The 12,797-nt window shown below is 39.4% G+C and overlaps 1 protein-coding gene across 1 annotated transcript in view; it reads left to right on the forward strand.

Annotated features, from left to right (window-relative positions):
- ppp2r5a (protein phosphatase 2, regulatory subunit B', alpha isoform) overlaps nucleotides 1–12,797 on the forward strand; it is a 31,297-nt gene that overhangs the window by 17,604 nt on the left and 896 nt on the right. Inside the window, exons 6-13 of the mRNA XM_016559128.1 lie at nucleotides 972–1,031; nucleotides 1,215–1,323; nucleotides 3,243–3,296; nucleotides 5,807–5,857; nucleotides 6,016–6,135; nucleotides 6,949–7,076; nucleotides 7,310–7,411; nucleotides 7,487–7,967. Coding sequence (XP_016414614.1) covers nucleotides 972–1,031; nucleotides 1,215–1,323; nucleotides 3,243–3,296; nucleotides 5,807–5,857; nucleotides 6,016–6,135; nucleotides 6,949–7,076; nucleotides 7,310–7,411; nucleotides 7,487–7,697 — 835 coding nt within the window. The 3' untranslated portion in view covers nucleotides 7,698–7,967. The remainder of the gene's footprint in view (nucleotides 1–971; nucleotides 1,032–1,214; nucleotides 1,324–3,242; nucleotides 3,297–5,806; nucleotides 5,858–6,015; nucleotides 6,136–6,948; nucleotides 7,077–7,309; nucleotides 7,412–7,486; nucleotides 7,968–12,797) is intronic.

Genomic DNA, 12,797 nt, shown 5'->3' on the forward strand with positions numbered 1-12,797 from the left:
TGAAATTGGTGAACTAGGCTATTTGAAGTGGGTATAAATAAATACATTTTCCACCCCATGTCTTGAATTTGTGATCATTCTAGATGTATTTTAATAGACTAAATCATGCAGAACACACTCTAAATGCGTACGCGCACTAGTCTAGACTTCACGTAACGTATGCGTGCGCTCTGTAGGGGTGTTTTGAATGTTTTTTTGCAAAATACTCGATAATGTCAAATCGCACATCATTAAAACAACAATTACGATATTATCGCAGACAATATATCGCACACCCATACCGTAAATATATCAAAACTTAATTTTTGATTAGTAATACGCATTGCTAAGAACTTCATTTGGACAACTTTAAAGACGATTTTCTCAATATTTTGATTTTTTTGCACCCTCAGATTCCAGATTTTCAAATAGTTGTATCTCGGCCAAATATAGTCCTATCCTAACAAACCATACATCAATGGAAAGCTTATTTATTCAGCTTTCATATGATGTATAAATCTCAATTTCAAAAAATTGACCCTTATGACTGGTTTTGTGGTCCAGGGTCACAAATAAGTTGGTGAGCTGCTAGTATAAACCATGTAAATGATTTGGATGAAGATTCTCTATGCAATATTAAATACTATTTCCAAAAATGATAGCTGTGTAGAGTGTGTGAAATGCTTTGGGGTAAATATTGTCAATTACTCGACTACCAGTAAGCTTTCCAAATCCAGGAAGAATTATTACAAACATTCTATTACAGAATGTGGGAAAGAAAAAATATATATAAATATACAGTATATATATATAATTATATATATATTTCTGACTGGCTTATGAATTTCGAATAATGTACAGAGAACTTTTAGAATGTGGATTGTGCATTTAGTTAAAAAAAAAAACTTAAGTTTATATATTTAATTATATTATGTTTATATTATATCATTATATTTTATGTGGAATGTAAACCATTCATATAATTTTCCCAGATACATCTATGAAACTGAGCACTTTAATGGAGTTGCTGAACTCCTTGAGATTCTGGGCAGGTGAGTCTTTTCTTTCATGTTCTGTTCACAGAGATCATTTAATGGAGTTAGTGCTTTTGAAAGCGTAGCGTCAGAATGCATGCTGGGTAAAAGGTTATTTGGCAGCTGGTGTTGGTGTTGGCTGGCTGTAGTCACCTAATGTTAAAACAGTCATCAGTTGTGTTGCTGTCTTTATAATCGCAGTATCATCAATGGCTTTGCTCTGCCGCTGAAGGCTGAACACAAGCAGTTCCTCATGAAGATCCTCATTCCCCTGCACACTGCCAAAGGACTCGCGCTGTTCCACGCACAGGTAACCCGTAAAGCCTGCTCTATCATATCTGATGCGCTAGTTTTTAAAAGATCAACGCTGAAAAACCTATCTACTAAAACAATCTGCTATAACCAAGTGCCTTGTGTCGTCTGAATGATAGTTTATACTTTTTTAGTAAGTTAAAGGTCTTTAGTATAATAGTTAAACTGTCCACTTTCATGTGTCTTTTTGCTGTGAAATCCCTACTGATTTTTAAAAAGTAAATCTGAGAATAACTTCTGTATTGATAGTAATATTTCAAGATCTAAAACTTTCTGAAGTATGATGATGTATCCATACATCATTTAAAAAGGGGAAAACAATATATAGTATTAAATATGATACATCAGGCTTTTGAGGAAGGTTTATTTGTACATCTCTCAGTCATCTTTGTATTGCACTGCATTAGGCTATTATTAGGAGATATGGATATGTATATGCATTTTATGTCAGTAGTCTGCCATGCTGTTATTAAAGAGTTATCAAACTTTCATTTTTTTCTGGCTATGTGAATATCAGCAACTGCACCAAATTTCATATTTTTGTTATTCTGTGCAGTTTTTTTTTTTTAAATCCAAGTATGAGCTCAGTATTCTCTTATGAGCCATAAATGACAGATGTGTCAAATATGATCCTTAACAAAAACTTTCGATTTATCATATGTATTCTTTCTGATACAATTGCAGGAAAAATGTATGTGAACCCTATGAATTTACCTGAATTTCTGCAGAAATTGTTCATAAAAGACCAATGACTTTTAAAATCTGAACAGATTTTAAACATTAGGCATCGCACACTGTACACAACAAACTCACGCTTGACAAATGAAAGCAATATGTGTTCTAAAATTGGCTCAAAATATCAAGCATGTTTTATATCCTCTGACTCAATGGAATCATAATGTAAAGCTAAACTATATGAATATCAGCAACTGCACCAAATTTCATATTTTTGTTATTCTGTGCAGTTTTTTTTTTTTAAATCCAAATATGAGCTCAGTATTCTCTTATGAGCCATAAATGACAGATGTGTCAAATATGATCCTTAACAAAAACTTTCGATTTATCATATGTATTCTTTCTGATACAATTGCAGGAAAAATGTATGTGAACCCTATGAATTTACCTGAATTTCTGCAGAAATTGTTCATAAAAGACCAATGACTTTTAAAATCTGAACAGATTTTAAACATTAGGCATCGCACACTGTACACAACAAACTCACGCTTGACAAATGAAAGCAATATGTGTTCTAAAATTGGCTCAAAATATCAAGCATGTTTTATATCCTCTGACTCAATGGAATCATAATGTAAAGCTAAACAATCAAACTTTGTTTCCATCATAGTCTACGCAATTTTCAGCAAAATCTGCAGCCTGGCCCTGCTTTTGCTGAAACAAATAAAACCCAAACAGTGATGGATTTTAATGTCTTTATTAAACATACTGTGTCAGGGTTTGTGAGTTGATCCAAAGCTAATAATCAATTAAAGCACTTACTAAAAAAGCTGCAATATATATATATATATATATTTTTTTTTTTTTTACTTAAGTGAGTGGAGTTCACTGTAGTAAATAAGCCACTCTGGTACAGTATATATCTGTACATGTGCATTTGTTGCTGCCGTAAAGCAATCCACACTTTTTGTGGACATTCAAGGTCAAATCCACATCACATTTCTCCCTCTGCAACTGTATTTAGTTTTTTGCACATCTTACAGTTTTACAGTCATGAAAAATGTTATAGGCAGAGAAATTCATCTGGTGATAATATACAGCCAGTAGCCATTTAAAATTAATCTTTTTTCCTATTCATAAGCATGGTAAGAAAACATTTTTGCAGGTTGATTATGTTTGCACAAACCATCTCTTGTTTAGTATCTACTGTTCACGTCCACTCTTCACCTGGTTGTGTTTCAGCTGGCCTACTGTGTGGTTCAGTTCATAGAAAAGGACCCGACCCTCACTGAAGTGGTACTGCTCACCTCACCTCACCCTCACACCATCCCATTTCAGTCTATTTGAGCCACCAATACACTTTTATTTTTACAGCTACACTCTGAAAGTTAGAATTGGTTTTGGGAAATTGAATTATTTTAATTATATTTAAATACAATTACATTCATTTCTGTTAGTAGTAGTAGTTGAAATGTGTACTTTCTGCAGACTAGTGCCTTTAACAGAATTGCAAAAAATAATGCCTTATTAAAAGTTCCACCACATGATTTTGGTAGAACAAATATACTGTATAGTCTTGTCCAGAATAGTTGTTAATGGTCTTGATGGCTGGTAGGGTTTTACCCAGAAGGTCAAGCTTTAGCTGGTCCAGCTCGCATAACTACAAAAAGCAAACTTTGAGATCCTGTGAAGTGTGCATTTGTAGAATGCATAAAAATGTGTGTACAGTTTAACTGTTTAATTGTCACACTCTCAGAAATAAAGGTACAAAATCGGTCTCTTTTCAAAAGGTACATGTTTGACCACGAGTCCATTTTGGTACCTTAAAGGTACATATTAGTACATAAAGTGTATATATTAGAACTTAATAGGTACAAAAGTGTACCTTTTGAAAATGTACCACCCCAGTGACAGCTTTTGTACCTTTATTTCTGAGAATGCAGTTCAAATATCAGACAGGCGCATGTGTATATACTGTATATGTGACCCTGGGCCACAAAACCAGTCATAAGTATCACAAGTATATTTGTAGCAATAGCCAACAATACATTGTATGGTCAAAATTATCGATTTTTCTTTTATGCCAAAAATCATTAGGATATTAAGTAAAGATCATGTTCCGTGAAGATATTTAGTAAATTTACTACCCTAAATGTTTTAAAACTTCATTTTTGATTAGTAATATGCATTGCTAAGGACTTCATTTGGACAACTTTAAAGGCGATTTTCTCAATATTTTGATTTTTTTTGCACCCTCAGATTCCAGATTTTCAAATAGTTGTATCTCGGCCAAATATAGTCCAATCCTAACAAACCATACATCTATGGAAAGTTTATTTATTATAAATCTCAATTTAAAAAAAAGACCCTTATGACTGGTTTTGTGGTACAGGGTCACATATGTATATGTAAATACAGTATGTGTACTAATTTGACTTCCAGTGCACTTCCCTCAAAATCCCTCTGGAGAAACTTCAAGTTAAGTGCCTTTGTCAAGGCCACAATGGTGAATGTTAAACCCCTCCAGCAGCAATTTATGAACTTATAAACTATACCAGATATTAAAGCACTAGGCTGTGGCACCATGAGAGCAGGTACTCATGCCACACTTCCTCAGACATCAGAGTGTGAAGATGCTGAGGGGCTTCTGGAGGTTTGGCTTTGTGTTGGGTTTTCAAGCCGCTGTCGCTGGCCATCTGTGTATTTCTGATAATACGGCGGCTGCTGGGTTTGGTTGCACAGTCATGTGTGAACAGAGACTTCATTCTGAGGACGTGCTGCCAACCGCAGGGAAGCCCAGAGTTCACCGTGAGCTCATTACCACTGCTGTTCGCCCGTGAGCAGGAATTAACTCATGGATTCACACAGGCATGAATCCCCCAGTTAGAGGGCGATGGTGTTGAAGGCAGAGCAATAAATGATATGGTACGATGAATGATATTTCATATTTCTGGGTTTGGAGAGTGAAAGTAAACAGCAGAGGAAAGGGCACAGCTGGACTTGATGAGACGTCCATCTGATGCAATAAAAATAGCACAGCACCCGCACCAGCGTGGTTTATCTGTCAAGTACTCAAAGTAGACAAAATAGGCAAAATGTCCATCCCCTAGTTTGCATGATTTTCAAAAAAAGGAAGAATTAGAAATGGATTATGACAGGAAGGTGTCAAATGTACTTTTATATAGTTAAAAGCTAGTAACCATTTATACAGTGCTTTCTTGTCAACACAACAACTGAATGTCACAATTTGCATAATGCATTTTATATAAAACTTTATTCATTTACAAAACTAGCTAACAAATTAGACAAGAAAATAAGCATATTCCACCTTGTAATTGAAGCAATGTCACTACATTCACATCAGTAGAAGAATAAGAATATTAAAAAACATGATGATGATGATGTTAATAATTTATCATAAAATAGTAGTAATTTATATAATATTGTCATAAAATAGAAATTATTATTATCAATAATAATTATTATTATTATTATTATTTTCTCTTTACTCTTTATTTTTCTGTTGACTTAAGATTTTTAATGAAGTGAGGGCACATTTTTTTAAATCAAAGATAAAGTTTTATCATTTATTTTAATATATAATACATATTTAGATGTTTTTATTTTAATATATACTTTATATACTATACTTTAATATATACTTTATAATTTATTTATAATATATTTATTTATTATATTTTTGTTTTTTCACACACCTTTATTTCATAATGTATTTCTATGATATACTTCAAATTCATTAGAATTGCATAATTTATCAAAAATGTATCTTTTCTGTTTCCTCTTAGGTGGTTCGTGGCCTTCTTAAATTTTGGCCTAAGACGTGTAGTCAGAAAGAGGTAAACTGTCTGATAATTTATGGGCCAGTCATTACAAAAAGTAATGAATGCATTATGAGTGGCAATATAACGGCTGTTCTCTTTTTTCTACTTTTTACTTCTATATTTGCAGACTGAAGTGTCTGATGAGTTTCTGTGTTCTGTCTCTGCTCTGTTAGGTCATGTTTCTAGGGGAAATTGAAGAGATCCTGGACGTGATCGAACCTACGCAGTTCAAGAAGATTCAGGAGCCTTTATTTAAGCAAATCTCTAAATGTGTAGCCAGCCCTCATTTTCAGGTAGAGTGTAGTGTTAGTATGTGATCTGTAGTCTGTCCGCTTTAATCACAGCTTGTAGGGAAACAGCAGCTGATTACAAATGCAGTTTTACTATGGAATCAAATCCATGCCACATACAGCAGATTTCATAAATAAATAGATAATTGCTAAATAAAATAAAATGTTGAAAACAATTGTGCTGCTTAATATTTACAGGATTCTTTGAAAGGAAAGTTCAAAAGTACAGCATTTATTTGAAATAGAAATCATTTGTAACATTATAAATGTTACTTTTACTGTGACTTTTAATCAATTAAAGTGCCCCTGTTATGGATTTTCGAAAATTACCTTTCATGCAGTGTGTAACACAGCCCTGAGTGATTGAAAACATCATACAAAGTTTTAAATCTGAAAGTGCACGGTGTATAAAGTTATTGTCTTTCAAAAGAAAGAGTCGACTCTGAATCATTGAAACGAGTCGTTTTTAAAACGAATCCCAAGCCGTTTCATCATGTTGAGGTCAACATGAAACATTAGCATATTGCCCGCCCACTTGTTGGTCTTTTCGCGTTGGTCTGAATGAAAATGCAAATTAATTCTTTGCCACTAGGTAAGGTAAAAATAAATGCATATTATAAGACAATGAAAGTGTTTTTTGACATTGCGTGCATGTCAACCTGTTGTTGGGGACTCCCAAAACCGAAATATGAACCTTTCATTACCCATAATAGGGGCACTTTAAATGTGTCTTTGCTGAATAAAAGTGCTAATTTCCTAAGCTGATGCCAAACTTTTAAACGGTAGTGTACGTTTCATTATCTCTGATATTTGCAGGTAGCAGAACGAGCACTGTACTACTGGAACAATGAATACATTTTGAGTCTAATCGAGGAGAATAATGCCAAAATCCTTCCCATCATGTTTGGAAACTTGTACCGGATCTCCAAAGAACACTGGAACCCGTATGTTGTGGATTTTTCATTTGATCATTGCCACATTTTATTGAAGGAATCATTCATTACCTTCATTCCAAACCCATACTGATTGACTTTTTCTGTCAAACAGAAAAATATAAATTTTAACGAATGTACTAGTTGCTCTTTAAATGCAGTTTGGTGAATGGTTGAAACAATTAAAAAAAATATTAAACCCATTGAAGAAATGACATGCAGTAAGTCTCTTTTAATTGTCTCAGGACAATCGTGGCCCTGGTGTACAATGTATTAAAAACACTGATGGAGATGAACAGCAAACTGTTTGATGAACTGACGGCTTCATACAAATGTGACAGACAGCGGTAAGATCACGTCTTTACTCTTCTCATTTAGTTCAAAATGACACCGCTCATGATTGCCATCACTTCTGTCTTCAGAGAGAAGAAGAAAGAGCAGGAACGTGAGGAACTGTGGAGGAAGCTGGATGAACTCAGACTTCAGGAGACATCAGCCATCCAGAATAACAGGCATGAGATCCAGTTCACGTACAGCAACAACAATAACAACAACAACAACCTTCACGATAAGAATGAAAACCCAGCAGCAGCCATTACTGACAGAATTGAGAGCAACACCTGGGCCAAATGACACTGCCCTCTTTCTTCTTTCCTCAGTGTTTTGCGGGTTTACAGATGTAAACCAATGTAGAGAGCAGTAAGGATATGGACCTTCAGCAATAATCATTTTTTTAAGGAAGATTTTATTTGATTTTTTCCCCAAAAATCTATGTAAAACTAAATCAAAATGCTATTTTCTCCTGCTAAAGGATAATATATTTTCTGTATGTAAATCTATTTTGGATGTAAAGTGTGGTTATAGTAAGTTATGAAAGTGCGATCACATTTGCTCTTCTGTGCAGTTATAATCAGTATTTTTGTCTGAAATTGTCTGGAACTGAAATTGTCTACATGTACAATAGAATTATATAATAATAATAGTTTTAAAATAGTACTTTTGTTATATTATGAGGGAATATATCTTGAGGGAATAAATCTAGATTTATTTTTAACTATTCTTATTCAATTTGGCTTCTGGTTTTTACTAGAAAACACGACAAAAATACTGACAAAAGAAAATATTTTAGCTTTGAAAATGAAATGTCTGTTTAAAAAAAGCCAACACTACCATGAGTTTGAAATGTATTTTACCATAAATGTGACCTAAGCTGAATATTAACATTTGATGCCTATAGTTCACATGATACGTAAGTTATATTCCATGGAAGTGTCAGAAATTAGCCTTAGAAATGCAAAAAGTGAAGCACAAATGTAGTGAACCTGGTCAGAAAGCCCTGTCCAAGATGAAAACGTTTATTTTTCTCATAATACCAGCCTTGCATTATAAATGCAACATCTTTAAATATTATATTTTATTAAAAACTCATTGCTTTCTGTATAATTTGGATCCACTGACTATGCATTTCGCAAGTTGGGATTAAAACAAATAGATCATTCTTAGACGTAACTTAACTCAGGGATAACTAATGCTCCCCACATGTTATAGAACGGTGACAAAGGGTTTTTGTTGTTGTTTATTTTCTCAAAAATAGAAAAAAATTGTAATATGTTTAAAGAACCGATATTATAAATGAGACTCACTGACATTCCATTCAACATTCTATTGTTTTGCTTCAACCAAAAATGGTCTCATCGCTATGCAGTTATGTTTTCATGAGGTTTCCTGTGAGAATGTGTAAAATAACCTTGTTGTTATGTGCTATCCTGCATTAAAATGCCAGGCTGATGTATATTTTTTTCCCATGTCATATTAGTGTTCTGTATGCGTAGGATAACAGCAAAGACCCAAGACGTGTCACTCTTATAGTTTTGAATGGGGAAAAATCATAGACTGTATAAAAACATGGCCGTAGTGTCCGTGACGTCACCCGTAGGTTTCCGAAGAGTGTTTTTGAAGCTCAAAGTGGGTGGAGGCGGCCGTCGCCATCTTGGCAGCGTGTCACCGTGCGTCACTCCCGGATAATCGAAAATGGGCAAAGAGGTGGGAGCTGGTTGCTGGTTGCTCGGTTACTCACGTAACCTCGGTTCCCTGAGATGAGGGAATGAGATCCCTTTCAATTCGGTCACTCTACATTGCTATGGGAATGTATAAAATCCCGCCGTGTCACAGCGATGAGCCTGGCTCGACTAAGTATGCCAAGTTTCACATACGGAACCGTAATAAGAGAACGGCAATGATATTGGCGCTCTTGTTAAACAGCTCAGGTCTACAGGACCTAGTCGAAACCATATAAAAGTCAAGGGGGGCGCAGCAACTAGACGATGCCGCGCCACACCAGGGGCGGAGTTAACGCCGGTGAAACAGAGAATGTGAAATAGCGGCATCTCCGGCGCCATCACATATAGATTAGTAGAAGTTTGTTTAATCTACGACCTAGTCGAAACCACTGAGGCAAGCAGCTCAGATCATAACTGAGGCTGAGTAGGCGCATGCGCTGCTCGCACTGCACATGTGAGGCAAGCGACGACACATCTAGGTTATAAAACCTTGCGACAGTGCTGGGTGACAACCAGTCTGCCGCCATGCAAATGTCCTGAATAGATATGCCATTTGCCCAGGCCCACGAGGACGCAAGTCCGCAGGTTGAGTGGGCCCGAACCCCTATAGGACATTTCACACCCTTAGAGCCATAAGCCAAAGCAATTGCATCGACGATCCAGTGTGACAACCTTTGCTTGGACACTGGCAGGCCTTTTGTGCGCTCTCCAAAGCATACAAATAGCTGGTCCGAGAGCCTGAACTGTCTACAGCGCTTGGTATAAATGCGCACTGCACGTACAGGGCACAGCAAAAGTGTATTAAGCGGCTCCGGCCCGGCCAGTGTTTCGGGATGGAAAGCAGATAGTGTTATGACCTGTGCTTTAAATGGAGTCAAAAGCACTTTAGGCACATAAACCTTCCTAGGCTTTAAGTTGAGTCTGCAATCACCTGGCCCGAACTCAATACACGAGTCATCAACTGACAGCGCCTGCAGGTCCCCAACTCGCTTAACAGAGGCTAGCGCGAGCAGGAGCGCTGTCTTGAGAGAGAGCGCGTGCAAACTCGCTGATTGTATAGGCTTTTTTTTTTTTGCTCTTGAAGGAAGGCAAGAATTATTGGTATTGTGTAGTTCAATGGGTCTTTGCCCCGCGACCCGCACCAATTTGTGAAAACTCTCCATTTATGTGCGTAAAGACGTCTAGTGGAAGGAGCCCTAGCCTCAGAGATAGTGTTCAACACGCGCTGAGGAAGTGCATCTGTTACTGGCAAGCTCCGTCGAGTGGCCAGACATGAAGGCTACATGACTCTGGATTTGGATGCTATATCGTTAACTGTGCTTGAGAGAGGAGGGGCTACCAGCATCTCCACCAGTTCTGGGAACCACAGCTGATTGGGCCATTTCGGTGCCACTAACAGAACAGATTCCCTTTCCTCTCTGATTTTGCAAAGCACGCGAGGCAGAAGTTTCACTGGAGGAAAAGCATACTTGCATACTTTTGGCCAGCTGTGAACTAGTGCATCCACTCCCAGGGGAGAGTGTGTCAGTGAATAAAACAGTTCCCCGCCCCTCGACAGTAAATCCGCGCCGTAATTCAGGCGTACGTGGACATGTACTGCCCAGATGGAGAGGAGGTGTCGATCTGCCCACAGAAGAATGTCTCTCACCAGCCGCAGCAGCGGCCGCGAGCTCACGCCCCCTTGGTGATTTATAAACGCTACCACTGTCATGCTGTCCGTCCTGATGAGAACGTGACGGTGGAGAATGTCCAGGAGAAAGCACTCGAGCGCTAGGTGTACAACATGGAGCTCCAGACAGTTTATGTGCCACAACTTCTCCGTTTCTGACCGCGTCCCGAAGGCTGGTCTGCACTCTGTGGCACCCGGCCCTTTAGCCAGAGCTGAAGCCCTAGTTTGCACACTGTCGAGGCGGCAGCCATCTGGCCGAGCGTCCTCTGAAAGCATTTCAGCTGGGGAGAGTGCCCTAACTTGAAGACTGCGAGAGAGCTGATCAGTTTTTGTGAGCGCTCCTACGACAGACACGCTCGCATATTGATTGAATTCAGATTGAATTCATTTGAAATTGCATATTCACAGTCAGCCCTAAGCTCTGAAGATGAACGAGGATTCTGAGCTTGTTGGTGAGCAGCGCGCTCTCTGATTGGGCTAAGACTAATTTTGAACGAGCGCTTCGAAAGCGCGAGATTCAGCGGTCTTAGGTCCAAGATTGGGCGGAGTCCGCCGTCTTTGGTACCAAAAAATAGCGACTGTAGAAGCTGCTCTCGCGGTCTGCTAGGGGCACTGTCTCTACAGTCCGTTTTAGCGAGGAGGTTGTGTATTTCCTCTCGCAGAACTGAGGCATTCCGCTCCCGTACAGTGGACATTAACACACTGTTGAAACAGGGCGGCCTGCGGAAGAACTGAAGCGTGTAGCCGTTCTTTATTGATTTCATAACCCACTCTGATACCCCTGGCAGTGCCTGCCACACTTCTGTGAACTGCAACAGCGGGCGAGGCGGACTGCACACCATGAGGGATAACTCGCCATTGGGGGGCGGGGAGTTTAATACCACACAAGTGTGAGAGTGAGTGATGGGGGAGAGGGGAGTGAGAGGAGGAGAATTGCTTTGATATTGAGGTGAGTTTTGTATGTTTTTCGACTTTATTGCACTGCATAGTGGAACAGTCAAAACAGAAACATGACAATTGCTCTCGCCACCCGCAACAGGCAGGGGGGCGTGGTGAACACACAGCAGAGCGAGCGCAGACTTTTTCAGTGGCTCGTCTTCGGCGCTGGGTGCAGATTTCCTCCTCCGAGAGACAGCATCAGGAACGCGGCTTTGATTCCGGTGCCGGTGGCCTGACTATCCTCTCGAATGTAAATCTCAGGAAACGCCTGTGGCGAGGGGCTACCTGAATTTGAAAATAAGCATCCTTTAAATCCACAGAGATAAACCAATCTCTCGGTCTGATGTGTGAGAGGATTTGTCTCATAGTTCGCGCCGGCGCACTTTGGTAGGAAGTGGTTAATAGCCTTCGACTGTTTCTGCACTTCAACGAAGCGCTCCGTGAATGTCTCTACCGCTGCTCCGAAGAGACCTGAGGGATTCACGGGAGCGTCCAGAAGGGCCATTTTTTCCGAGTCCTTTAACTTGGTCAGAGTATGCCACAGGTGACGATCTAGCACCACAAGATTCCCCATGTTGCGGCCGATCGTTCGAGCTGTCACCACCGTCGCTCTGATGGCCAGATCCTTGGTGCGTCGGAGCTCTTTGAACACTTCAGGGTCCGGCCCGTCCTCATCCAGAGACTTGAGCAGCTTGGCCTGATACACCTGGAGTATCGCCATCACGTGCAGTGCTGAAGCTGCTTGGCACGCCGCGGAGAACGCCTTGCAGTGTTTGCAGTGCGAAGTTTGCAGTGGCGCGGCAAGATTTAGAGGGGAGAGACGCGTTGTTTCTCACTCTCCAGTTCGACGTGGCTGAAGGACAGAGATGGGCAGCGGCAGCTTCTTCCACGGGGGGAAGTTTAACATACCCCACTTGGTCAGCGCCGTCCACTGAAGACAGGAGGGAGGATCTCGGGTTGTGCACTCGACTGGTGAGCGACGCGTTCCACGACTTCGTTATCTTATCATGCACCTCGGGGAAAAGGGGCCGGGCCTCCGCGGGGTGTCCTTTCGGCCGCGATCCG

Source organism: Sinocyclocheilus rhinocerous, unplaced genomic scaffold (genome assembly GCF_001515625.1).
Source record: "Sinocyclocheilus rhinocerous isolate Xijiao unplaced genomic scaffold, SAMN03320098_v1.1 scaffold2967, whole genome shotgun sequence".
Lineage (NCBI taxonomy): Eukaryota > Metazoa > Chordata > Actinopteri > Cypriniformes > Cyprinidae > Sinocyclocheilus > Sinocyclocheilus rhinocerous.